Source organism: Zalophus californianus, chromosome 5 (genome assembly GCF_009762305.2).
Source record: "Zalophus californianus isolate mZalCal1 chromosome 5, mZalCal1.pri.v2, whole genome shotgun sequence".
NCBI lineage: Eukaryota > Metazoa > Chordata > Mammalia > Carnivora > Otariidae > Zalophus > Zalophus californianus.
This window is the reverse complement of record NC_045599.1, coordinates 83,515,000-83,540,304: the sequence shown is the minus strand read 5'-3', so window position 1 is coordinate 83,540,304 and position 25,305 is coordinate 83,515,000. Positions and strand designations below refer to the sequence as shown.

Sequence of the window (25,305 nt, the reverse complement as noted above, 5' to 3'; positions counted from 1 at the left end):
GGTAACCACAAATCCAAAACCTGTAATAGATACACAAAAAATAAAGGGAAAGATATCCAAAGATAACACTAAAGAAGTTCTTCAAAATACAAGGAAAGAGATCAAGAGAAGAAAGAAATAGAGAAGAACTACAAAAACAATCCGGAACCAATTAAAATGGCAATAAATAGGGTGCCTGGGTGGCTCAGTTGGTTAAGCGACTGCCTTCGGCTCAGGTCATGATCCTGGAGTCCTGGGATCGAGTCCCACATTGGGCTCCCTGCTCAGCAGGGAGTCTGCTTCTCCCTCTGACCCTCCCCGCCTCTCATGTGCTCTCTCTCTCTCTCATTCTCTCTCTCAAATAAATAAATAAAATCTTTAAAAAAAAAATTTAAAATGGCAATAAATACATATCAATAATTACTTTATTACTGAACTAAATGCTCTAATCAAAAGGGGGATCAAAAGATAGGGGAGTCTGGGTGGCTCAGTTAGTTAGGCATCTGCCTTTGGCTCAGGTTATGATCCCAGAACCCTGGGATCGAGCCCCGCATCGGGCTCCCTACTCAGTGGGGAGCCTGCCTCTTCCTCCCCCTCTGCCTGCCACTCCCCCTGCTTGTGCTCTCTCTCTTCTCTCTCCTCTGTCAAATAAATAAATAAAATCTTAAAAAAAACCCCAAAAGATATAAGATAGTTGAATGGATTAAAAAAGAAGACTCTTCTATATGCTGCCTACAAGAGACTTGCCTCAGAACTGAAAACACACACAGACTGAAAGTGAAGGGATGGAAAAAGATATTCCATGAAAATGGAAATCAAAAGATGAGATAGCTATACTTTTATCAGACAAAAGAGAATTTAAAACAAAGGTTGTAACAAGAGATAAAGAAGGACATTACATAATGATAAGGGAACCAATTCAATAAGAAGATGTAACATTTATAGATATTTATGCACCCAACATAGAAACACCTAAACATATAAAGCAAATATTGACAGACACAAAAGGAGAAATTGGAAGTAATACAATAATAGATAACTTTAACACTCCACTAGTAATCAATGGCATAAAATGACATCCATCAGTGGAACAGAATAGAGAACCCAGAAATAAACCCATGCTTATATAGTCAATTAATCTATCACAAAGGAGGCAAGAATATTCAACAGGGAAATGACCGTCTTTGATAAATGATATTAGGAAAACTGGACAGTTATATGCAAAAGAATGAAACGGGACCACTTACGCCATGTACAAAAATAAACTCACATTTAAGTCTTTGATTCACTTTAAGACCTGGAAATATAAAACTTCTAGAAGAAAATACAGGCAGTAAGCTCTATGACATTAGTCTTAGCAATGTTTTTTGCATGAGACATCCTCATGCAAGGACAATGAAAGCAAAAATAAACAAATGGGACTACATCAAACTAAAAAGCTTTGACACAGCTAAGGAAACCAATGAAGCAAAAAGGCAACCTACTAAATTGGAGAAGGTATTTGCAAATGATATATCCAATAAGGAGTTATTATCTAAAACATATGCAGAATACAACTCAGTATCAAAAAACCAAACAATCCAAAGAAGACATGGATGGCCAACAGGAGTATGAAAAGATACTCAACATCACTAACCATTAAGGAAATGTAAATCAAAACCACAATGAGTTTTCACATCACACCTGTCAGAATGGCTAGTATCAAAAAGAGATAACAAGTGTTGTCTAAGATGTGGAGAAAAGGGAATCCATGTGCACTGTTGGTGGGAATGTAAGTTGGTGTAGCCACAATGGAAAACATTATGGAAGGGAGCCTGGGTGGCTCAGGTGGTTAAGCGTCTGCCTTTGGCTCAGGTCATGATCCCAATGTCCTGGGATCGAGCCCGGTATCAGGCTCCCTGCTGAGCAGGGAGCCTGCTTCTCCTTCTTCTGCCATTTCCCCTGCTTGTGTTCTCTGGCTCTCTCTCTGTCAAATAAATAAAATCTTAAGAAAGAGAAAAAGGGAAAACATTATAGAGTTTCCTCAAAAAAATTAAAAATAGAACTATTTTATGATCTAGCAATTCCACTTCTGGGTATTTATCTGAAGGAAATGAATGAAAACACTCATCCAAAAGACATATGCACCCCTATGTTTATCACAGCAATATTTATAATAGCTAAGATATGGAAGCACCTAACTGTTCATCAATAGATGAATGAATCAAGAAGATGTAGCACACACACACACAAACACACTGGGATATTACTCAGCCATAAAAAAGAATGAGATCGGCAGTTGCAGTCATGCTCTCCGAGTTCCGGTCTCTCTCCCCGCACCGCTCGGAATGGCCTTGCAGAACCGCGACCCAGCTGCCGCCAGGGTCGCCGCCGCCTGCAAAGGAACCAAGCCCAGCGGGGGCGCCGCCCGGGGCGCCGTGGGCAACAGGCTACAGCAGGAGCCGATGACCCTCATGATGTCTGGTGACAAAGGCATCTTTGCCTTCCCTGAATCCGATAACCTTTTCAAATGGGTGGGGACCATCCATGGGGCAGCAGGCACAGTTTATGAAGACCTGAGGTATAAGCTCTCGCTGGAGTTCCCCAGTGGCTACCCTTACAACGCGCCCACGGTGAAGTTCCTCACACCCTGCTACCACCCCAACATGGACACCCAGGGAAACATCTGCCTGGACATCCTGAAGGACAAGTGGTCTGCCCTGTATGATGTCAGGACCATCCTGCTGTCCATCCAGGGCCTGCTAGGAGAACCAAACATTGATAGTCCTTTGAACATGTATGCTGCCGAGCTCTGGAAAAACCCCACAGCCTTTAAGAAGTATCTGCAAGAAACCTACTCGAAGCAGGTCTCCAGCCAAGATCCCTGACTGTCCAGCCTCTCTCTTTGTGTTGTCTTTTTATTTTCTCCTTAGACAGTCTTTCTCTTCATTTCTGTCTAGGACTCTGTATCTTAAGCTGTGGTGTCATTTTTGTTTTGTTTCTGTTTTTTAAATTAAGTCTCTGGTTGAGCCCTTGTGATGAATATATTAAATAAATACACTGGGTTTTAAAAAAAAAAAAAGAATGAGATCTTGCCATTTGTGAGAACATGGATAGACCTAGAGGGTATTATCCTAAGTGAAATAAGTCAGACGGAGAAAGACAAATACTGTATATGATTTTACTTCTATGTGGAATCTAAAAAACAAGTCAAATGAACAAATAAAACTGACTCATACATACAGAGAATAAAGTGATGGTTGCCAGAGGGGAGGGGGGTGAAAGGGATGGACAAAATATGTGGAGCAGATTAAGAGTTACTATCTTCCAGTTATAAAATAAGGCCTAGGGATCTAATGTACAATATAGGGAGTATAGTCAATAATATTATTACAACTTTGTATGGTGACAGATGGTAACTAGACTTATTGTGGTGACCATTTTGTAATGCATATAGTGAATCACTAGTACAATATTATATGTCAGTATTGTAAATCAATTATCCTTCAGTAAAATTTTAAAAACTCAAAACAAAAACCAAGAAGCAATAAATGTGGCTGTGGAGAAAAGGGAATCCTTGTGTACTGTTGACAGGAATGTAAGTTGGTGCATCCACTATGGAAAACTGTATGGAGGAAAACAGCATGATTCAGCAATTCCAGTTCTGGGTATTTATACAGATAAAAACATTAATTCAAAAAAGACAGCTGCACTCCCATCTACACTGCAGCATTATTTATAATAGCCAAGATATGAAAACATAGTGTCCATCATCAGATGAGTGCATAAAGTAGTGTGGTATATACATATAGAATTGGAATATATTCTGCCATAAAAAAGGAAATCCTGCCTTTTGTGACAACACGGATGGACCTCTAGGGCATTAAGCTAAGTGAAGTCAGTCACAGAAAGATAAAGATTGTATGATTTCACTTCTACATGGAATCTAAAAAAAAAAAAACGCCAAAACAAAAACCATACATATCCACTTGTGCGTGTGCGCACGCACACACACACACACTCAGATTGCTGGTTGCCAGAGGCAGGGGTTGGGAGTGTGGGGTGGGCTATGGGGCAAAGGTGGTCAAGAGGTACAAACTTCCAGTTATAAAGTTACTATGTCCTGGGTTTGTACAACATGGACTACAGTTAATAATACTGTATCATGTATTTGAAAAAATATAGCATGAAGCAAAAATGAAAATGTGCATTTCAGGTAATCACTCACAATCTTTATTATGGTTATCTCATTCTCATACAGCTATTCAAAACCCTTTCTAATGTGTTAATTGCTAACTTATGGAACTGCCCTCATGTCTGAAGGGGAAAAAAGCTCCCACATAAGCCTACTATACCAAAGCAATAACTTTAACACTTTCATTTTATCATTTTCAGAAAACAACCATCATTATTTTCTCATGAGGTTTAGCTACAACTCAGAATTCCATTCTATAAAGTAAAGAAGTTGAATATCCAAAAGGTTGCTGTTTTGTTTATGGCCTCACAGCTAATAGAGGGGGAATTTTAGTCATTTGGTGAGTTTATTCTCTCACCAAAACACTTTCTCATGATGGACAGTTCTGGTGCATTCCTTCCTCTGTTCCAGGTTTTCAGCTCCATGTCAGTTTATATTTATTGGTCACCAAATTTGTGGCAGGCACTCCGATAGGTAAGGATATAAAAATGAAGGACATACCTCAATACCATCTATTTAACTTGGGCCTTTGGGCCTTATCTGCCACTGTTGAGAGGGAGCATGATCCTTGGGATTAAGAATGAGGGATGGGGGGCAGTGAAACAGGGTAGGAGGGGGAGAAATACAAGGAAGTATTACTGAGTTGGCCAATGTTAAGTGTCACTGATGATGCCCCCTCCTCCAAACCATTCTTTAGGGGCTTTATAACCTTTGTTTCAGCTCATTACATGATGAGGATTGGAAGGTTGTGGAGAAAGGGGGACAAACTCATCTACCAAGATTTGCCACTTGGAACGTTGACTTCTTCACACTTTGGGGTGTCTCAGATGTGAGTGCCGAGGGAGTCTGCCTTATCCCTTCTCTCTGGGTCATCAGGGGGAGCCTCAGGTGGGAGGAAAGGGGCTTATGGTGTGGACTTAAAGTGACATGTTGCTTGGTGGCGTCAGGAGAAGTTGCAAGTTGTCCCCCAGGGGGATGATGGAATGAGAGTCAGGATAGGCCAAGTGGATCAGAAGTGGTGCATGAAATGAGTCTTAACATTAGTCATTGTGAAGATGTTAGCACTCACTGTCGCCATTTCCCGGCCTCACAATGGCTAGCGGCAGTCTTCCTACAGGCCTCTCTCAGCGTTTCCCATCATGTACGGTTCCCAGCTAGAAGCCTTGCCTTCTTCCTCTTCCTCTTCTAGTAACTCTTCTCCAAGACAAAGAGTAACAACAAGATTTATCTTCACAACACTGAGAACTACCATTCTCTGTATTAGGCTTTGTCTTAGTAGGTGCTGGGAGGCAAACACCATTGGCCCTTGCCTTGGAGAAACTGACGACCTGGGCTGCCTTTGGAATTCACCTGGGGAGCTTTAAAAGGACTGCTGGCCCGGGTGCCACTCCTAGAGACTGATTTAATTGGACTGGGGTACAGCTCGGGCATTAGGATTTTTAAAAGCTCCCATGTGATTCTTTTGTGCTGATACAGTGTTGCAGCCTGTGATCCAATGGCAGAGAACAGGCTACAATGTAGCTAGAGGATCAGAAACTTCAGTGCATCAGAATCACCTAGGAAGTGGGATAGGCATGCTGATTCCCAGATCCATAGCCTCCTGGGATTATGACTCACTGAGTCTAGAGTGGAGCAGGGGAATCTGCATAGTTAACAAACGCTCTTAAGAGAATTGTGTGTAGAGTGCTCGGACCTTCCAGTCTCAAGAGGATAATGGCAAGAATGGAAAGATTTCAGAGGAGGGGACAAAGGTTGTCCATAGATTGAAAACAGTATGAGGAAGTATTAAGATTATTTATTCCAATGACAGCGCCAAAGAAGGATTTTTTTCTAAAAACCGAGGCTGGAGACTGTACCTCCTGAGGAGGAAGTGTGCTGTGTGGTGACCAGCTGTTCTTTATCTCCTCCAGGACAGATGAAGAGCAAAGGCCTTTAAACTGTACCACATGGGCTTTAGGTTATATGCAAGAAAGGAATTCCTGGCAGGGAGGGTTGTTAAGCACTGATTTAGGTTATTAAGGAAGGCTGTGAATTTTTTTTTCTCTGGAGGTTTTCAAAACTGGTATATATTCTCATCCATCTGGGCTGGCTAAGGTATTACCCTGCTCAAAGGCAGAAGGAATAGACTAGATAAATTTTTAAGCTCTTGAATGGCTTATGACTCGTGGATTTGTAACTAACAGCAACTGTAGTTAAATGTGAGTATAGGGGAACTTCCAGAATGGCAGAGTGAGGAGACTAGCAGACCATTTGCCCAGGAAAACAACCATTTAACTGATGAAAATTATTTTTAAAAAATCAAAGCTCTGGGAATTATCTGAAGGGCATATAGCAAATGGAGAAACATTTATTCAAGAAAATCTACTAAATCTCAGTAAGAACAGTGGAACTCCATGGCGTTTAAATTATGGCTCCCTCCTCTTCCTCCTCAGCTCCGTGTTTAAAACTTTCCTGGGACTTCTACACTGGGTAGTATGGCCAAGAAGACAAAGGTGTGTAGGAGTGGAGAGGAGGGGGCTCCCTCTTCCCCCAGCTCCCAGTCTTGGGCTACGTTTCCACCCTGTGCGTGGCAGTCTGCAGGTCCCGGTTATTATCTTCCCCATTCCGTGCCCCAGAGAACCCTTAGTTAGGGCAGGTGTGGCTGAAAGGCCTGAGGCTCCCATCTGCTACTGGCCGCTACTCATAGTGCACAAGCTCTACTCTGAGTGTGGCAAGCCGGGAATACTGGGGCCCCATTTGCCCGGGTCCCAGCGGTGTGGCGGTTCCATGCTGTGGGGGTGGGCGGCGAGCTGCCTCATCACCCACTCATAGAGTAGAGGTGTCACTTAGGGAGATGCAGGTCACTGTCTCCTGTGCAGCAGTGTAGAGGTTCTGCTAGGGTCAGAGGCAGCCTGTAAACAGCTCTTTGGGAGGGGACAGACTGGTATCTGAAAGAGAGCTTGCAGAATTCCAGGCCTAAGGGTGTTGTTGAAAACAATGGAGATACTGATGCAGAACAATTACAAGGGTTTGGTAGCTCCACGATACTGGCAACAAGAAGTGAAACCGCAGAACAGCCCGAAGTTTTATAAAGAAAACCATAGGAAGAGCCAAGAATAACCTTCCTGGAATCACAGTCAACCCTGTGGGTCAGAACGGCTGTGCGCCCATAAACTACATACTTACTCAGAAGCAATCAGAGGAGGAGTTGAGGCTTGATTTGAAACCATTCCCCAAGCTGCACACTGATCCATCAACACAGGGTGGAAGCCTTACGGGCACAAGGGGATTAAGCACAACCTCTGACCGAATAATGGCTGAACAATAAGCTGTTCTGGTCCAGGGGCAACTCCTAGGAAGCCAGGCTTAAAATCACATGCATCCCTGGTAGTTTGGAAGACTGTGTGTATGCCCCATACTACACCATCTCAGGAGCAGTTGGAGAGGGACCTTCCAAGCTACTAGTCCCTGGCTGATTGTGGGGCAAAAAAGTAAACCCTGAATTATGATAGCGGCCACATCCAAACCCCACACAGATCCAATGGTAAGGGGTAAAATCTAATTGACCATGGGGATTTAAATAACCTTTGACCAATAAGTAGACTCAGAAGCCACCTGTAGGAAGCTAAGGTAAAGGATAAAAACAAGGGGAAAATAATCTGAGCAGAGACACTGGAGACTGTATATTACAGGGGAAACAGACTTCACAGAGTTATCAACCAAGTCACTGAACAAATAAAAAATGATCAAGCAAACAACCATCACCACCACCTCCTGGGAGATATCAGTATCCAGAGTTGCTACAATATATTACCTAAAATATCCAGTTTTCAATAAAAATCACAAGATGTATGGAGAAACAGTAAAGCATGACACACATACATACAGGGAAAATAGCAAGCAACAGTAACTGCCTTTGAGGGGCCAAGATATTGGACTTAACAGAAATAGACTTCAAAGCATTATTAAAAATATGTTCAAAGAACTCAAGTAAACCATGTCTAAAGAGTTAAGGCAAAGTATGATGGCAATGTCTTATTAAATAGAGACTATCAATGAAGAGATTGACAATTTTAAAAGAATCAAATGGAAATTCTAAAGTGGGAAAGGACCTAAACAAATAATTCACTAGAAGGACTCAAAAGTAGATTTGAGCTGGTGGAAGAAATAATCAGTAAACTTGAATGGGATCAACAGAGAGCATACAATCTGAAGGACCCAGAGCAAAAAGAATGACAAAAACATAAACAGAGCTTCATAGAAATATGAGACATCATTCATATACCAGTGTATGTGTAAAGGGAGCACCAAAGGAGGAGAGAGAGAAATTTCCAGAAAAAAGTATTTGTTGAGCTTCTTGGACATGTAGTATATTTTTCATCAAATTTGGAAGTTTTCAGCCATTATGTTTTCAAAATCCAAGTAGTACAAACACAGAGATAGCCATACCTAAATACATCATAGTCAAAATGTCAAAAGCCAAAGAAAAAGAGAAAATCTTAAAAGCAGTAAAGGAAAAATGACTCATCATGTACAAGAGAACTCCAATAAGATTAATAACTAGCTTTTCGGTAAAACAATGGAGGCCACAGTTGGACACCATATTCAATGTGAGAGTGTGCAATAGGAGACTGGAATTTGTAGACGTTATTCTCCAGTGACTTCACATCATGTTTGTTTTTCTCTCTATATCTTATATGATTTCCTCATTATTAACCACATTGTCATTTCCTGATAGTTTCCGAATCTTTGTGCAGGACATATTTTACTACCTCAATTAGTACAAATTCATGGACACTTTCAAAAATAGTTCTGGACCTTTCATCTCGTTGAGGATTAAATATGTATCTGTGACTCTCATTTCAGGTTGTGAGGACAAAAGTCTCTATCACAGACGTCTGTTGTTATTTGCTCTGCATCTACTCCTTCTTAGGATGGTATACCTGGTGTTCTTTTGGGGAACCATTCTCCTTCCTTCTTAGAGCAAATGGTTTATCTGAGGCTGATCTAAAATTCTGGCTTTATGAGTGGGCATATAACAGAAATCTGCTCAATCAGAGATTTTCTCTAGCCATACTGAACCCTGATAGGTTCAAGGATGGACACACACCAAGCCATGTTACTGAGACTTAATTTCAGGACTTGGGCTAGAACAGTTGAGAAGAAGGAGATGTCATTTCATCAGCATTTCTCAGCTGTTAAGATGTAAGCCTGGAGCTGTCCATGGGCCACCAGGAGAGCAATGCCTTTGGAGATACAGGCTGACCCAGGGAAAAACAGAACTGAGAGATTGGGAGAGAGAAATCTCATCCTTACGGAATTAATTTGAACCATAATGAATCCAGTTGTGCCTTAAGCCACTTCCATCTCTGATTACATGAACAATGTATCCCTTTTTTGTGTATCAAGTTTGAGTTGAGTTTCTATGAGTTGAAACTAGAGGAGTCCTGAGCAATGATGTGCCCTTCTTCTACACTTTTCATGTATCTGTGAATGTGTTCATTTTACCACCGAAAAACATAAACCTGACACAAGAGCCAAAATAGAAATAGGTACACGGAGATTCAGAAGTCTCTTACGATGATCTCTGAGAAAGCAATTCTCTCTTTTTTGGTGAATTTTTTTAAAAAAGCTGGAGTAACTTTAATAATGAACTGAAGACACCAATGCCAATTTGAACTTCTAATAGCTCACGTGTCGGACAAGGCCCAGTAGGTGATGTTGACCTAAGTGTGAACACACCACAAGTGTGCCTATTTCTCGTTAACCCTACAGGCCTGGAGAAGTGGTTGAGGTTAGGGTTGAGGGCAGGGTGGGCAGAGGTGATTAGCAAGGAAGCCCTGAACATTAACTGAGGGCCTTGTTGAGCTTATGTAGGCCATACTAAAAGATCCAAGGAGGCCACATTTAAAAATAGCGTAATGAAATTAGTACACTGCAGTCTGCCCTGAGGAGCAGACATGACCTGACTTGATGAAGCTTCACATACAAAATGGATTTTATTTTTAGGGCATTCTATCTGGGATAACAATGGCTCTGCTGATAGGAAGGTGGTGGGTATCGTTTGTCTTAGTGGCTGGCACTTATGCTTGAAAAGAACAAAATAGCATATTTAAACTGTCAAGCCCTAATTGTTTCATTAGACGGTGGTAGTCTCTGACAAAAGGAGCCAGCTAACTGCTGAAAGCAAGAATGATGAGCAGTAATCCTGGCAGGGCACTGGGGCGCTGCACTAGCTACCTCTCCTCCTTTGTTTCTTCCCAGTTCATCTCTGTTACAAGGGGAAGTCTCATTTTCTAATGTAATGACTGCTATTAAAATCAGTTAAAAGCCTTTCATGAGCTCTGTGGTAGATCTTCTACATATTTTTAGATATGAATGAACCACGGAGGCAAGTTCCAGCGTTTACATTCATCTGTTGGGTCTACGGCATCCAGTTTAATATCAATTATGCTAACGACGGATATTTATATATTTATTTAGGCCTCTGAACCCAGCAGGGTCCTAAAATGATTTACCCATTTCATACCTCATGGATGAGATGTTTTGTTTACCTCTCACTTGCAACCACCTCTCCTTCGATGGTGAACACCACACTGCCACCAACTGCCTCTTCTCTGTGGAGAACGGAGACCCTCTTGTGTGGCAGAAATGAAGGCAGACTTTTTGGTACGCAGAAGGCAAGAACACAGCTTAATATCTTGACCGGGCACTGTAGAGAAAGCCCCAGGCTAGGCATTTATGGTAAATAAAGCAATTTCCACATATTAATTTTATAAAGCATTTATGCTCTTCCCTCTAACGCTGCACATCTGTGAGGTATCAGGGGAGAGACTGAGTGGGGGTGTCAGGAGGGGAGCGTTCTGATTTATTTCTTGCTGCTCAGTGGAATAAAGACCCACAGCATGTTTTCCATTTACACACATTTAAGAATTTAGAGGCTGCTTAGAATGAGAGAGTGGGTATATTTCATCAAGAGACATCATAAAAGCTTTCTCTAGTTTGAAACACAAAAAATCAGATCCCAGAGATTGCTATTTTTTCTCAGGTACAAGGAACCAAATGTGATTAATGCCTTTTACAAGGGCCGGAGCCACCTTGCCGCATCCAGAGAGGGCTCACTGAGGACGCCTCCTGCTGCCTGGGCCTCTGTTCTTGGCAGGGAGGGAGGGAGACTCCTTCCTCCGCTGGGTGGGCTGTGTGGACCTCTGCTTTGGAGGCTGTGCCTCTAAGTTCGGAGAGCTGATTTATCTTTGATTTGGGTTTTTAAATTAGCCTTGTTTAAAGTCTTTTTCTAAGGGCAGCTTTGCTTTTAGTCAAGCTTCACACGGCGCACTGTATATAAATTTCAGCTGAGCTGTTTTCCAGATTCAAGAGTTTAAAATGTTGAAATCCATGTTTATCATCATCCGAGCTGAGTTCCAGCAAGCTTGTCCTTGTCCGACATTGGTTTTGAGCCTGAATGGGCCGTCTACTTTATGGGTTCTTGCTTTATTGGTTCTTGCTCAATATTGAAGAGTAATGATTTTGTTGGAGAGATGCTCACCATTTAAACCCATCTTTCCTAACTTAGATGGGTGTACATAGATTAGGGGTTGCAGTAATTGAAAAGCTCCAAGTGAGAAGAGACCAGTCAGAAAATTGTGGAAAGTGTGTTAAAGAGGAAAGAGACTCCCTGAGCTGACTTAAAAACTCAAGAGGATGGACAATGCTGGTGGCCCTTCTGCCTGTTCTGGTGAGGAAGTAACTGCAAAACATTCCAGAATCCCAGAGAAACTACCAAGGAAGAAACTGCTCTTTGGACATAGTATGCCTTGTAGTTTAGAGAATGAGCAGGCAAAAGCTGACCTTTAGTCAGCAGGGCTAACTACCAGGGTGTGGTAAAACAGTTTTCCAGTGTAGTCTGTCTTACTACCAGCGTGGACAGGAATTCAGCTGCCGCTGTTTTGGGCGTGTGCTGACACAGGGCTTCCCTTACTCTTATGACTCATGGCCGTTTTCACAGACTCAGCTGCTACCCAGCAAGTGCCATGGAGATGTGAAATGTTCAAAGGCTGGAGATGGGTCCCTTGTCATTGAGAACCACTGAGGAGAGGGAAATACAGAATCTCATTTTCAAATGTTTCTTTGGTCTGACACATGTAAGAATACACTTCAAGGGCCTAATTTGGCCATCTGGTTTTCAAGGCAATGAAATGAATAAAAAAAACTTCTAGTGACGATTACCATCCCTGATTTCTATAATTTTCCCTAGAATATATTAGTAGATGCAGGGGAGAAGGGGGTTTATTTAACAATTACGGAACCAGGGCGCCTGGGTGGCTCAGTTGGTTAAGTGATTGCCTTCGGCTCAGGTCATGATCCTGGAGTCCCGGAATCGAGTCCCACATCGGGCTCCCTGCTCAGCGGGGAGTCTGCTTCTCCCTCTGACCCTCTTCCCTCTTGTGCTCTCTATCTCTCATTCTCTCTCTCTCAAATAAATAAATAAAATCTTAAAAAAAAATTACAGAACCAGTGGTTTTGGTCCTGAAAAAAAAAGGAACTTCTAGGAATTGAATAATTGAATATATTCCCAATTTGCTTTTTTTCCTAAATGCCAACAAATAGCCCAGAAACCTGCAAGCTATAGTTAGCAACATGGTTTGGATATTGAAACAAATTGCCTCACTGAAAGTGAAATTAAAATATATGGCAATAAGTTCCTTCTTAGGCCTGCATAGGACTATATATTATTGATCAAAATTGCCATCTGTAGGTTAATAGACACACTTAATTTTTACCAGCATGCACATTGTTTTCATGGATTATTATATACTGCTTATGAATTAATCAAATGTTAAATAATGTTTTGGATAGCAGCTTCTCTAAGTTTCAGGAGTTATCATCGAAGCATTGACAGTAATTCACATGCCCATAAAATTGCCAAATTGTAGTCTTGGCGATAAAGTGAATCAGGAATCTGCCATCATAAACCCTTTGACAGGTTCATGAAACAGTCTGAGAATATGCATGGAATTATAGAATGTGGGTGCTAGATATGAACTTAAGAGCACCTAGCTCGGGCGCCTGGGTGGCTCAGTTGTTTGGGCAACTGCCTTCGGCTCAGGTCATGATCCTGGAGTCCCGGGATAGAGTCCTGCATCGGGCTCCCTGCTCAGCGGGGAGTCTGCTTCTCCCTCTGACCCTCCCCCCTCTCATGTGTGCTCTCTCTCTCTCACTCTCTCTCTCAAATAAATAAAATCTTAAAAAAAAAAAAAGAGCACCTAGCTCAACGGAGGGGAGAAAGACCTAGAGAGGCTGAGCAGGTAGCTAGCTAGAGACAGAGCTGCCCTGCATTTATCCATTTGTAGCCAGAGTTCCTTCCAAGGCCTTCTAGGAGTGTCAGCTATGAAAGGGAACAAGGATCTTACTGATTCTGTTCCAATTTTTGTGACCTCTTTCTTTTTAAAAACCCTTTTGAGTTTCATTAGGGAAAAGAGTGGTAACCAGGACCTTGTAGTGATTTTTGAATGTTATCTTTTCCAAATACTCCAATACAAAGCCTAACTTTATGTCCCAAAAGTGGGAGCAAAACAGCACAGGAAAGATATTCCACTGAGAGAATCCCTGTGCAATTGCCCCAGACCGAATCCTTCCTAAGAAATGTGAGCACTGGAGGATCTCTAACGTACCCTTCAGCCCAGGAGCCCAAGATTCCATGATAAAGCATGTGGGGAAATGTTATTTGCCAAAATGCTTTACTTATGGTCTGCTCATAATGACATTCTTCTCCCCAATCCTTGCCCACATTCACTAAATCCCCTAGTTTGCTTTTACCCACCCAGGGCATCCATCTCTGATTCTTCTGAGTATCTAATAGAAGTTCAAGTAAATTGGCCAGGATTGGAAAATACAATATAGTTTTAAATAATTCTCTGTATATTTGGGGGTTACACATTCTAGATTTTAATAATAGGGATGTTATTATTTTTTTTTAAGATTTTATTTATTTATTTGACAGAGAGGCAGCAAGAGAGGGAACATAAGTAGGGGGAGTGGGAGAGGGAGAAGCAGGCTTCCCGCTGAGCAGAGAGCCCGATGTGAGGCTCGACCCCAGCATCCTGGGATCATGACCTGAGCTGAAGGCAGATGCTTAACGACTGAGCCACCAGGTGCCCTAGTAATAGGGATGTTATAAAATGGCTTCAGCATAACTGCTAAGACTCAAAAAATATGAATAAGAAATACTAAAAACATGGAAATTTTCTTGTGCTTTAATATATTTACATGAAATAATAGTGTATGTAAAATATCAATGCTTCAGAATCACACTAGATGAGCTGATAGTAACATGCCTGACATCATAGAAAACATAAAATCTGGCATATCTAATGCATGATATTGAAAAACTCCATGGGTACTGGGCGAGAGGGATATTTGGAAAAATATGGCTTGATTGGCCATAATCTGCTAGTTAAAAACTCTGGATATAGACAAAATGTAAATAATTTCAGAGTGGTAGGATGCATCTCATTTAAAAAAAAGTTACTCTAATATTGTTCAGGGCATGGGGGAAGATACTGGAAACTATTGAGTAAGCTGCATATACAGAGTTTTTTATTATACTTTTCGTCTTATGACTCCCAGGTCTCTCTCCCAAAGTCTTCTCAGTATCGCTTCCCTTTGTGTGCCAGACACTAACAATGAGACATCTTAATTGTCATCTCAGCTGTAATATTTTTATTTATTTATTTTAAAGATTTATTTATTTTAGAGAGAGAGAGAGCACACACAAGTGGGAGGGGCAGAGGAAGAGAGAAACTCAAGCAGACTCTGCACTGAGCACGGAGCCTGATGGCAGGCTTGATCCCATGACCCTGAGATCACGACCGGAGCCTAAACCAGGAGCCTGATGCTCAACGAACTGCACCCCTCAAATGTAGTATCTTTTAAATGAAACTTCTCTTGCCTTTGAGCTCTGTTTTCTAACTCCGTTCATAAAGGTCTTCTCCAGGTTACCCACATTTGAAATCGTGGAGTTACTCCCGACTTAGGCTTTTGTTTAATCAAGGAAACCAGAGGATTTTTCTAAGAATTGACTCTATTCTTTACTCATCTTTTGAAAATGTTATTGTTATTTAGACTGATCTCTTAAATAACCCTATTGGCATCTCATGTCAAGAGACATTCATTGTTCACCTTTCCTCTGAATCCGTTAGTTCAGTTCAAGACATTTCTCCATGTAATTTTGCTGAATTTTACCAAACTTATGTCCTTGCTCTTCTTCTCCTCTAAACCTTGACAATAATTTATACCAGAAAAAACTCCACTAAATTATCGCCTATCTTACGATGTTTGATGCTGTTTGTACGTAGTATAATCTTCCCGTGGAAATGTAAGCTCCTGGGGTGCAGAGATTGCCTCTCATTGTTATTCTAAATTTCCTGCAGAACCTAGATGGTGCTGGGGTAGTAAAAGGTACGCTAAAACAGTACGTATTGATTTCATATTTACTGAGTTATCAAAAACAGCATTTAGAATTTCCATGAAAATGGTCTTCATATCTAGTTTGAGAAAATTCAGGGTGCACTACACATTGAAAAAAATGTATGTTTGAACTTTGACTATTTTTGCTATTTTCTTGTATTCTTTGCTGAGAGCTGAAGATAACACCTAAGGAGGCAAATGTGAGGGACTAATGCAAGTTTGGTGAAAAAAATAAAAGTTTCGAATTTCTGTGATATTTGAGAACCCTCAGACAGTTACATAAATACATTTTTGTTTTTATCTTGAAATCTTTGGCATTTTGGCCACTTCAAGCACGGATATTATTGAGGTCATGTCAGATTACATATTGAGGGACCGAGAACTGATATATGTCAACAAGATTCCTGATAGATGAAAATTGAAAAACATAGTGATAATGCAAATGTTTTCAAATTCTCTCATGTCCCATGCTGCGTTGAGGTTGTCTCCTATAACTGATTATGTACATTAACACAAACAGCTTTATCAACATTTTAAAAACTCAGTTCAGTGGTATAGACATCCAGAAAGAGAAGATGAGCAATGATGCATCCAATTCACAATAAATCTGTGTGAGACTTTGAATTTTAGGCAATAACTATATTTATTTTTATTGTATTTTTTATGAGGAGCTTTTGGAAAAGCTTATGTTCCACGATCTGATGTTTATGGTCAGTTCAATCTTCTTTGAGGATGAGCTACACCCATAAAGTAAGCCATGACTCATCCGGATGCTTATGACTACATGATGCTCATTTGTAAGGTTCAGATCTTTACAACCTTATGGACACACCTTTTCTTGACAAGCCTGAGATGGCTGGGCTCAGTAGAGATGTGAGGATATGTCACTACAGGCTCAGGAATGAGCACGCTCTTCCATTATCCAGGCTGACCTCAGTGTCTCTGGCTATATAAACTAGTCTGTCTGCTGTGAATATTAATCACGTGGGCTTTAAACTTGGGAGTCTTTTAAAAGAGAAGCTTCCCACTCCTCAACAATAACAAACAATTTAACATTGTGTTTAGTAACTTGTCAGCTACTCCATCTCTGTCAAAGGCATCTCTTTGGTGATTATATCTCAATTATGGCTGGGCCAGTTTGCAGTGTGCATTGTATAGAAGTGAGGTGTCCATAAAACAATTTAATAGCACTTCTTAATTGAAGAAAAAATGAAGAGAGGGAGAGAAAGGGAGGGAGGGAGAGAAACAGAGACAGAGACAGAGAAAGGAAAAAATAAAAAGATTATAGTCAGCAACCCTTGGGCACAACCTTTTTGCCAGGAGCTTCTAAGAGCTTCAGGTGGATTGACTCATTCAATCTTTACAGCAACCCTATGAGACAGCTACAATTATTATCTTCATTTTTTTTTCTGATGAGGAAATTGAGGCATGACATGTAAGTACAGATTTAGAATTGGAGCCCAGGCAGTCTGACACTAGAGCCCAACTTTGCAACCTCTATGGCATATTTCCTCTCTACATAAAAATTGCCGATTGCTCTTTTAAAAATAGTCGTAGCACAAATAAATAAGGGTTTGAATTTTCTGTCTGTTTAGGCATAGTTCCACAAAATGCTTAGACAATCTATTGAACGTTGAAATATTTCCCCAATCATTTGATCATGAGTCCACGAAATGGAGTTATTTCGTTGGTGGCAGGTGGAATGAACTGACAGTTTTCACACAATGGGGAGACAGTGAGTGTCATCTGAAATTTCATAATAGTTAAGAAATGCAGGGGCGCCTGGGTGGCTCAGTCGGTTAAGCGACTACTTTCGGCTCAGGTCATGATCCCGGGGTCCTGGGATCGAGCCCCGCATCGGGCTCCTTGCTCTGCAGGGAGCCTGCTTCTCTCTCTCCTCCCCACTTGTGCTGTCTCTCACTATCTCTGTCTCTCTGTCTCTCTCAAATAAATAAATAAAATCTAAAAAGAAAAAATTTAAAAAAGAAATGCAACTATTTTGTGGGTTCAATTGGCTTCTTTTCATCAAGATCTTATTCTTGATCACTTTCCTAATTTTATTTTAGAGTTTCATGCAGATGTGCCCAGTCTTTGTAAATGTCAAAGCATTAGCCAGCAAATATTAATTGATTAAATGTTCACTTCCCCTCCTGATGCACATGTCTAGAGAGTAGGTCATGTGGGTGTTTTACTGAGGGTTGATCGGTGGAATTAGTTATTCAGCCAAAAGTAAAGGCTAAAGCATGAATATGAAGTGTACAATGTTTTATCTACAGCTCATTGAAAAAATGGTTTGGTTTTGATAGTTAATATCTGTTCATGTAAGCTTAGAAGAGCAAAATCAGAAGATTAAAGATTTCATTGTCTTGTATGAAATTATTTCCAGGCATCCAACAAAAATGAGTACAAAGTCAACTATGGTGAAAATCTGTTGTTTTGCTGCTTAGCATCCAGGTTATACATTGGTAGAACTTCCTCTCACTCGATTTTAGCTCATGGGAACCTGGTAGAGTTGACTGCATTCTCAATTCTAGCAGTAGAGTATGTGACCCAAACCTAAGCTAATCAACATATCACATTCCTTTAACACTTACATTCAAATGCAACCTATATCAGTCCATCAGGATTTTGAGGAATACGTGGAACACTTATGAGTCTGTAGCCATGGGACCTTCTGGCAGGCAGCTTGATGTCATGAGAATGGAGCCAACATAGAGAACATCGAGTTGAGAAATGATGAAAAACAAAAACGAAAACAAAGCTACTAACAAAGCAATCATGGGTAAAACCATCCCAGCTCTGCAGCATTCCTTGCTTAAATCCAGAATACCTCTGTCTAATGCAATTACGTGAGCCGGGAGATTTCATTTTTTTGCATAAGCAAATTTGAATTGGGGCTTCGATAATTTGCAATGGAAAGGATCCTAAAGACGAAAATAAGTGGAAAAGGAAACAAAGCAATACATTTCTTAAAAGATATTTAACTTCCCTATTGTGACATCAAGGCATCAAAGTTCGGTGGGACTATTTGAAGTCATCTTCCTTGATGTTTTATTGTTGCTGTTGATTTAGCAGACACTACTTGGGCCCAGCAGGAGCTCTACTTTTAAATTGCCACGAATCTCCCTGATGACACCTGCCAAAGACGTGGACATAGAAGGCTATATTGGTTCCAAGTAATACTGAGCTCCTGGCACCTCTTCTGGGGACCTGAGAAAGGCTGAGTCAATCCAGAGGCTAAGCTGAGCCAAATGTTTTATCTCACTTGAGTATTTACACTACAGGATAGAATTATAACAAGAGAACAATGAGCACTTGAACTGCAGGTGGTGTTGAGTCTGGAGATAATTTTCAGCTATGTTCAAAGTGACTAATACACAGAAAAAGCAAGTTTGCAGAAGGAACATCAAGAAAAAAAAGGAGAAAGAGAGAGGAAGCAGCAGCCCCAGAAGGAAGAAGACAGTGACGACCACCACTTGGGGCTCTGCAACAGATGAAAGAAACCATCTCAGTTTCTGACTTCCCAGTTTCACTGCTTCGGTAACTTGACTGAGTGTCCTGCTTGTCTCTTCACCCATTCGTTCACTTGTTCATTTGTCCATTTAACAAATAATCATTGAGCAACCTCTTTGGGGGCTCTGTGTTGTTCTGTTCTAGGTTCTACAGATACAGTGGTAAACAGACAAAGTTCATACATTTGTCATGCAGCTCAAAGAGAGAGAGAAGCAGAACTGCTTTGAAGAAAAATGTAGAATGGTCAAAGGCCAATGACCCGGAAATATATGTGCGGGCGATGGTGTTTTTATTGGCTACTGAGGTTTGAGTTTCTTTGGTGACATTCGACAGTTGAAGGCAGTGAGAAAGTAGGCTACCGTGATAGCTAGAGAAAGGGAGTTCCAAGGAGAAAGCCCAGAAAACGCCAGGACAGGAACAAAGGCGAAGAGCAAGAAAGTCAGCATGATTGGAGCAGACTAAGCCAGGAGACTGGTAGAATTTGAGATCAGTGAGGTATGTAGGTGGGAGAGTACGCCTGGCTTCGAAGACCATGCTAAGGACATTACGGACAGGCAAATTGAAATTGCTTGGGTTTTCCAATAATAATGGTCCAGTAATTGTTTCTATTTACCTAGAACTAGCTTGGGTAGGTTTCTGCTTCTTGAACATCAACAACCCCGGACTAGAGTAGTTATAAAACATTTTTCATAAAAGAATCATCTCTTTCTAACTCATTATCATGTAAAACCCCTTACATACATAAGAGGTGAGAGCAGTGCTACTGTTGAAAAATTATAGTAAAAGTTCATTTTTGTAACATTTGCTTACTATAAAGCCAAATTAAGAGAAAAATGATGCTGTTTTAATGATCACAGAAATGTGAACTCTGGGTTATAGATGATAGATGCAGTCTCAGTCTTCAGTTTTATTTTTGTATTTTGCTTTGTTTGTACAATATTAAAAAGAAAATCTTGACTCACACCAATAAATAGGTGCAAAGGGTAATCAATTTTAACAGCTCACCTTGAAATCTCAGGATTTTCCTCAATAAACTGACCTAGAAACTTGAAAGTGGGGCAACGGTTAATTATCTTTACAAATTTGGATTCTTATCAATATCTAACATACTTGCATTCTTTATGATGAATATAAAAGGAAGGCAATAAACAAAGAAAATGTGAAGATTACTTACGTTACAGTATGACATGATGTGTGTTACACTTCTTCATCATTTCCTAGCTGACACATGCTGTGGCTGGAATGTACATCCCAGGTACCCCAAACGGATCTGGCTGAGTCTGGGCTGCCATGGACCGAGAACAGACAGCCTGTGCTACACTAGGTATTTCCTCAAATCATTTTTCACAAAGTGCATGTAGGAAGGAACAAATTTATTGAGAGGCCAGGTCAGAGCTACAACCTACTTTATCAATAATCCAATTTCAAGAAGTTCAAATGTATGCACAGAGATCATTATGAGGCCTGTACAAACATTTGTTAACCTGTATGCATAAATTATCATGTTGGTAGGTCATTTCCAAAGGGCTAAAATTTGGCATAAGACATTATTTGACTGTATTATTTGCTTTACCGTATCTTTTTTTTTTTTTAAAGATTTTATTTATTTATTTGAGAGAGAGAGAATGAGAGATAGAGAGCACGAGAGGGAAGAGGGTCAGAGGGAGAAGCAGACTCCCTGCTGAGCAGGGAGCCTGATGCGGGGCTCGATCCTGGGACTCCAGGATCATGACCTGAGCCGAAGGCAGTTGCTTAACTAACTGAGCCACCCAGGCGCCCATGCTTTACTGTATCTTAAAAAGAGTTTCAAAGTTATTTGAAAAATTAAGTTTTTAAATAAAAAAACTTGCACAACGCAAAGCTTCTCTGAGGAATATCTGAATAATTCTTTGAAAATGATGAATCAAATTAACCCTCAGTATCACAGATGATGAAATTATAAGCCCAGTGAGGGAATTTGGGAAGACAGAAGAGGTCTAAGCTGAGAACACAGGTCTTCCTGTCTCATGGCTTGTGATTCTTTCCACTTGAAACACTGCTAATTTTTTTTCTTGGCACCAGATAATGAAAGCATGTCAAAATTTTTGACCTTTTAAGATTATTTTTCAAGATTTCCAATATAGTTTATGAAACATATTGTAACATCTTTACATTTATTTCTATGGTGCCTATAAAAGGATGCTGAAGTCCAGAATGAACTTCTAGTTACTAGAAGTAGCTTACATTAAAATACTTATGTAGTAGGAAAAAAGCCAAAACCCCCAAATCTCTTTACACCAAATCAGACACCTGTTTCTGAGATGAAACATACTGGTCGGTGTCACCCACTAGTATGTAATCTCCACAGGGTAAGAACACTTTCTGCCTTGTTTATTTTTGAATCAGCAGCTTATAGAACAGTGTGTGGCACATAATAGGTACTCAAGTTTTGTTGTCTTTCGGCAATGAAACCAGAGAAAGCAGCTCAGGACTTAATGTCCAGTGGCCTTAGCATGAATGAGTTCATAAATTAAAAACTATAAGGTCCAGCTTTGTTGAACGTTGCGGGGGTCAGCCTAAGTTCTTACAATATTATCAGTTAATGTGTAGATTCAGATCTTAAAGATTTTTCCTATCCAATTTTAAACTGTTGAGAGACCACTCTTACCTTTAAGACCTTTAAAGTTTCTCAGGTTTTCTAATTTAGGTGTGATGAAACTGCATTGTTAATAAACAATTCTGATTTTAATAGTACCCCATTTCACTTAAGAGTGTTGTTCTGAAACTTCCACTATTAATGGCTAGACATCTTTAATATTAAGGAGCAGTAGACCGATTTGTCTTAGCTGATTGTGGTTGGTGTGGATGTGTAGGTGTATTAAGGCTGGCCCATTTTTTTTTTTAAGTTTTTATTTTAATTCCAGTTAGTTAACATACAGTGTTCTGTTAATTTCAGGTGTACACTATAGTGATTCAACACTTCCATACATCACTCGGTGCTCCTTGGTGCTCATCGCAAGTGTCCTCCTTAATCCCCATCACCTGTTTCACCCAACCCTCCACCCTCCTCCCCTCTGGTAACCATCAGTTTGTTTGTAATCAAGAGTCTGTTTCTTGGTTTGTCTCTCTCTCTTTCTTTTTTATTTTTTTCCCTTTGCTTGTTTGTTTTCTTAAATTCCACACGAGTGAAATCATATGGTATTTGTCTTTCTCTGACTGACTCATTTCACTCAGCATGGTACTCTCTAGCTATGCTGGCCCATCTTCAATGGATGCCATGGATAACCCGAGTTTCATTTATTCAATGACTAATTTATTAATTAGTTTCTTTGCATTATTTGGAAGCCGGGTATATGTATAGTAAAAATTAAAGATGGGAAAAATTACAGAATCAAAACTATATTTACATGTTAATCATATCCAGTTGTTACCCCAGGCTGTCAGCTTATTCAAAACCTATCTCTCTTTCTTGCTTAAAAAACAAGAACATGTCTTTTAAGCCTCCCTTTGTTTGGTATTATGGATATCACTGATTTAGTGTGCAGTTTACTTTGCCTCTGAGATTGGCTCTTCCCTTTCTTCCTTATTCCTCGGCTGCCACTCCTCATCCTAACAATGGTCCTTCATGCCTCTGTGTCAACAATGCCTTACTGTTGTGCTCATGGGTTGGATTAGTGCCACGGGTGAAACTCGGAAAACTTTATGGAAGTGCTGACACCCGTAAAGCTCCAAATGGAAGAACATAATAAGAATATGGTCTTACATTTCTAGGGGCTGTTCAATCTCATAATGACAGTGCTAGTTTTCCTCCTTGAGTGAAGTGGCCACTGCTTCTCTGGTGAATGATCCCATCTGAACTGTGGGAAGGCTGAACTTGGGAAGAATGATAGCCAACGCTTAAATATGGTTGCTTTTTGGGAAAAGCCCATTGTTGTGAGTTGAACTGTGTCCCCTCCATCCCCAAAAGATGTGTTGAAGTCCTAACCCTGGATACCTGTGAATACGAACTTACAGGCCGATAAGGTCTTTGAAGATGTAATTAAGTTAAGATGAGGTCACGCTCAATTAGCGTGGGCCCTGATCCAATGACTCTCAACACCAAAAGATAAGAAAAAGGCCTGAAACAGATTCTCCTCTATAGCCTTCCTTAGACAGAGCTGGCCTGGCTGGCCTCTTGATTTCAGACGTCTGGTCTCCAGAACTCTGAGAGAATACAACCCACCCAGTTTGTGGTAATTTGTTATGACAGCCCAAAGAAACGAATACATTCATGAAGATAAAAATGTGGATGACCTGAAGATAATGAATTTTAATGTTTTTAATCATTATATTCTGATCTCTTTCCCAGTAAAACTTTAGAATGAGTTTCACAAACTGTATATGTTTTCCATGTATTTTTCCTTTCTTCCTCTATTATCCTGCGGTCAGGAGCAAAACCCTCCTCTCCCCACACCCACCTAGCTGACTTACGTGGCACCCTTCTGGTGGCCCTTTTTGGAGTTGTCCTCTAGACCCTGATGGTCCTCTCCCTTAGCGATGCCCAAGCTCAGTACTGCATGTGCTGGCTGGCTCCCATTACTCCCCTGCTTCCTTCTCCTCTCCCCTCCCTATCAAACAGACCTGCCTGGCGTCACATTCCCTCAGAACCTGGAGCTCTGCCAGGAAACATGTTATCTGGTCTGTTAAGCAAACGTTGGGTCACTGTATAAATGACCATTACTGAGTTAAGATTTAATACCTCACAAGTAATGCCTTTGGTTGAATAAAGTCCATCTTCAGACATGACTTTGGCAGAAAAAGTAAGGCAAGTAGTAGAAATTTCATGATGGGGAGAGTGTGGGTGACAGGGAGGGCAGATATCTTGGTACAAACATACCTGTCATATCTTTCAGGTTATATCACGCAGCTAACCGCCTACTGTCCCCTGTTTTTGAACTCTGCTGGTGGGAGTTCAAGTATTGTCCCAAGGGCAGGCTTACAGGAAGAAGTACCCAGGAGCCTAAATAGAACACACTCTGATAATTGCCTCCTGAACAGTAAGAGCTTAAATTGAGTTCGCTGTCCTTGTGCTGTTTTTATTTTACTTTCTCCATAACTGGACACTTTTTTTTTTTTTTACAAAATTTCTTCTCTGTGGGGTGCTTCTCTCTACCACCAAATGATATGAATGAAAGCACCCACCCATGTAACGATAACATATGAAACCCCCTGTAGAAATGATATTCTAAGTTTCTTTAATTTCTCAAACACCCAAATAGTTACAAAGTCGTGTGAATAAACATATATACACATCTATCTATCTATATCTATCTATCTATTTATCATCTATCTTATTATGCTTACATGCCACGAGTCTATAATTTTATACTTTGAATTTTTTGATTTGAATGAGCAAACTAACAGATTTTTTTTCTGCCATTGTATAGACAGACCAATTCAAGGGATAGATGTCCAAAGCTAATTGCTTATCTATTGTGACCTAGTCTTACACAACTTTGCATTTTTCACTTCTGTTTTCTGGGGTCCAGGTGATTGAATATCTGTCTTTCCTCATTGAACACCCACTCAGGAAATAGCTCCATGAGTGTAGTGCCTCAGCAACAAGATTTAAATAATGACAACTCCTACTGATTTTCTGCCAGAGTAAATAGCTGTAAGTAATTTTTGAAATAATAGTGCGGGACTAAGTGATCACCCTCGGTTAATCAATGTGAAAACATCCTAGAACTTACTCAGGTCTAAAAATCCAGAAGGTATCAATCTTGAAAGGAAGGTTTTTTTTTTTTTCAGGTAAAATGCTAATTTCCTTCTATTTTTGTTATAGCCGACAGCAATCCTAGGGCTACTACAAAAGAGCGGATAAAACTAGAGTCTTCCATAAAGGCAAATGTGTAACAGCACGGACTCTGGAGCTAGAATGTTTGAGTTCAAATCCCAGTTTCACTATTACAGGCACTGTGTCCTTGGGCAAATGACTGAACTTCTTTTTCCTTGCTGTCCTCATTCGTGAGATGGAGATAATAATACTGCTTACCCCACAGGGTTTTTGTAATGATTAAATGAGTTGATATACAGGAAGCTCTTAGTATAGTATCTGGCACATAGTAGCACTCAGTAAGTGGGAGCTGTTGTTTTTATTAACATCCTGAGTTTTTCTTGATTCAAAAGGGAAAACCCGACAGACTCCTGGGTAAAGCTGGAACTGGGAGCTGAAA

General features: G+C 40.5%; 1 protein-coding gene across 3 annotated transcripts; it reads left to right on the top strand.

The window, feature by feature from the left end:
• The first annotated feature begins 2,306 nt into the window (after positions 1-2,306).
• LOC113929793 (ubiquitin-conjugating enzyme E2 C-like) lies at positions 2,307-2,846 on the top strand. 3 transcript variants are annotated; one of them, XM_027606950.2, is made up of 2 exons: positions 2,307-2,442; positions 2,524-2,846. In XM_027606950.2, exons 1-2 carry the CDS (start codon positions 2,307-2,309, stop codon positions 2,844-2,846), a joined length of 459 nt encoding a protein of 152 aa, XP_027462751.1. The 3 variants fall into 3 exon arrangements, with proteins under 3 accessions (XP_027462751.1, XP_027462750.1, XP_027462749.1); XM_027606949.2 differs by having other exon boundaries at positions 2,307-2,591; positions 2,664-2,846; XM_027606948.2 differs by having other exon boundaries at positions 2,307-2,846.
• The last annotated feature ends 22,459 nt before the right edge of the window (positions 2,847-25,305 follow it).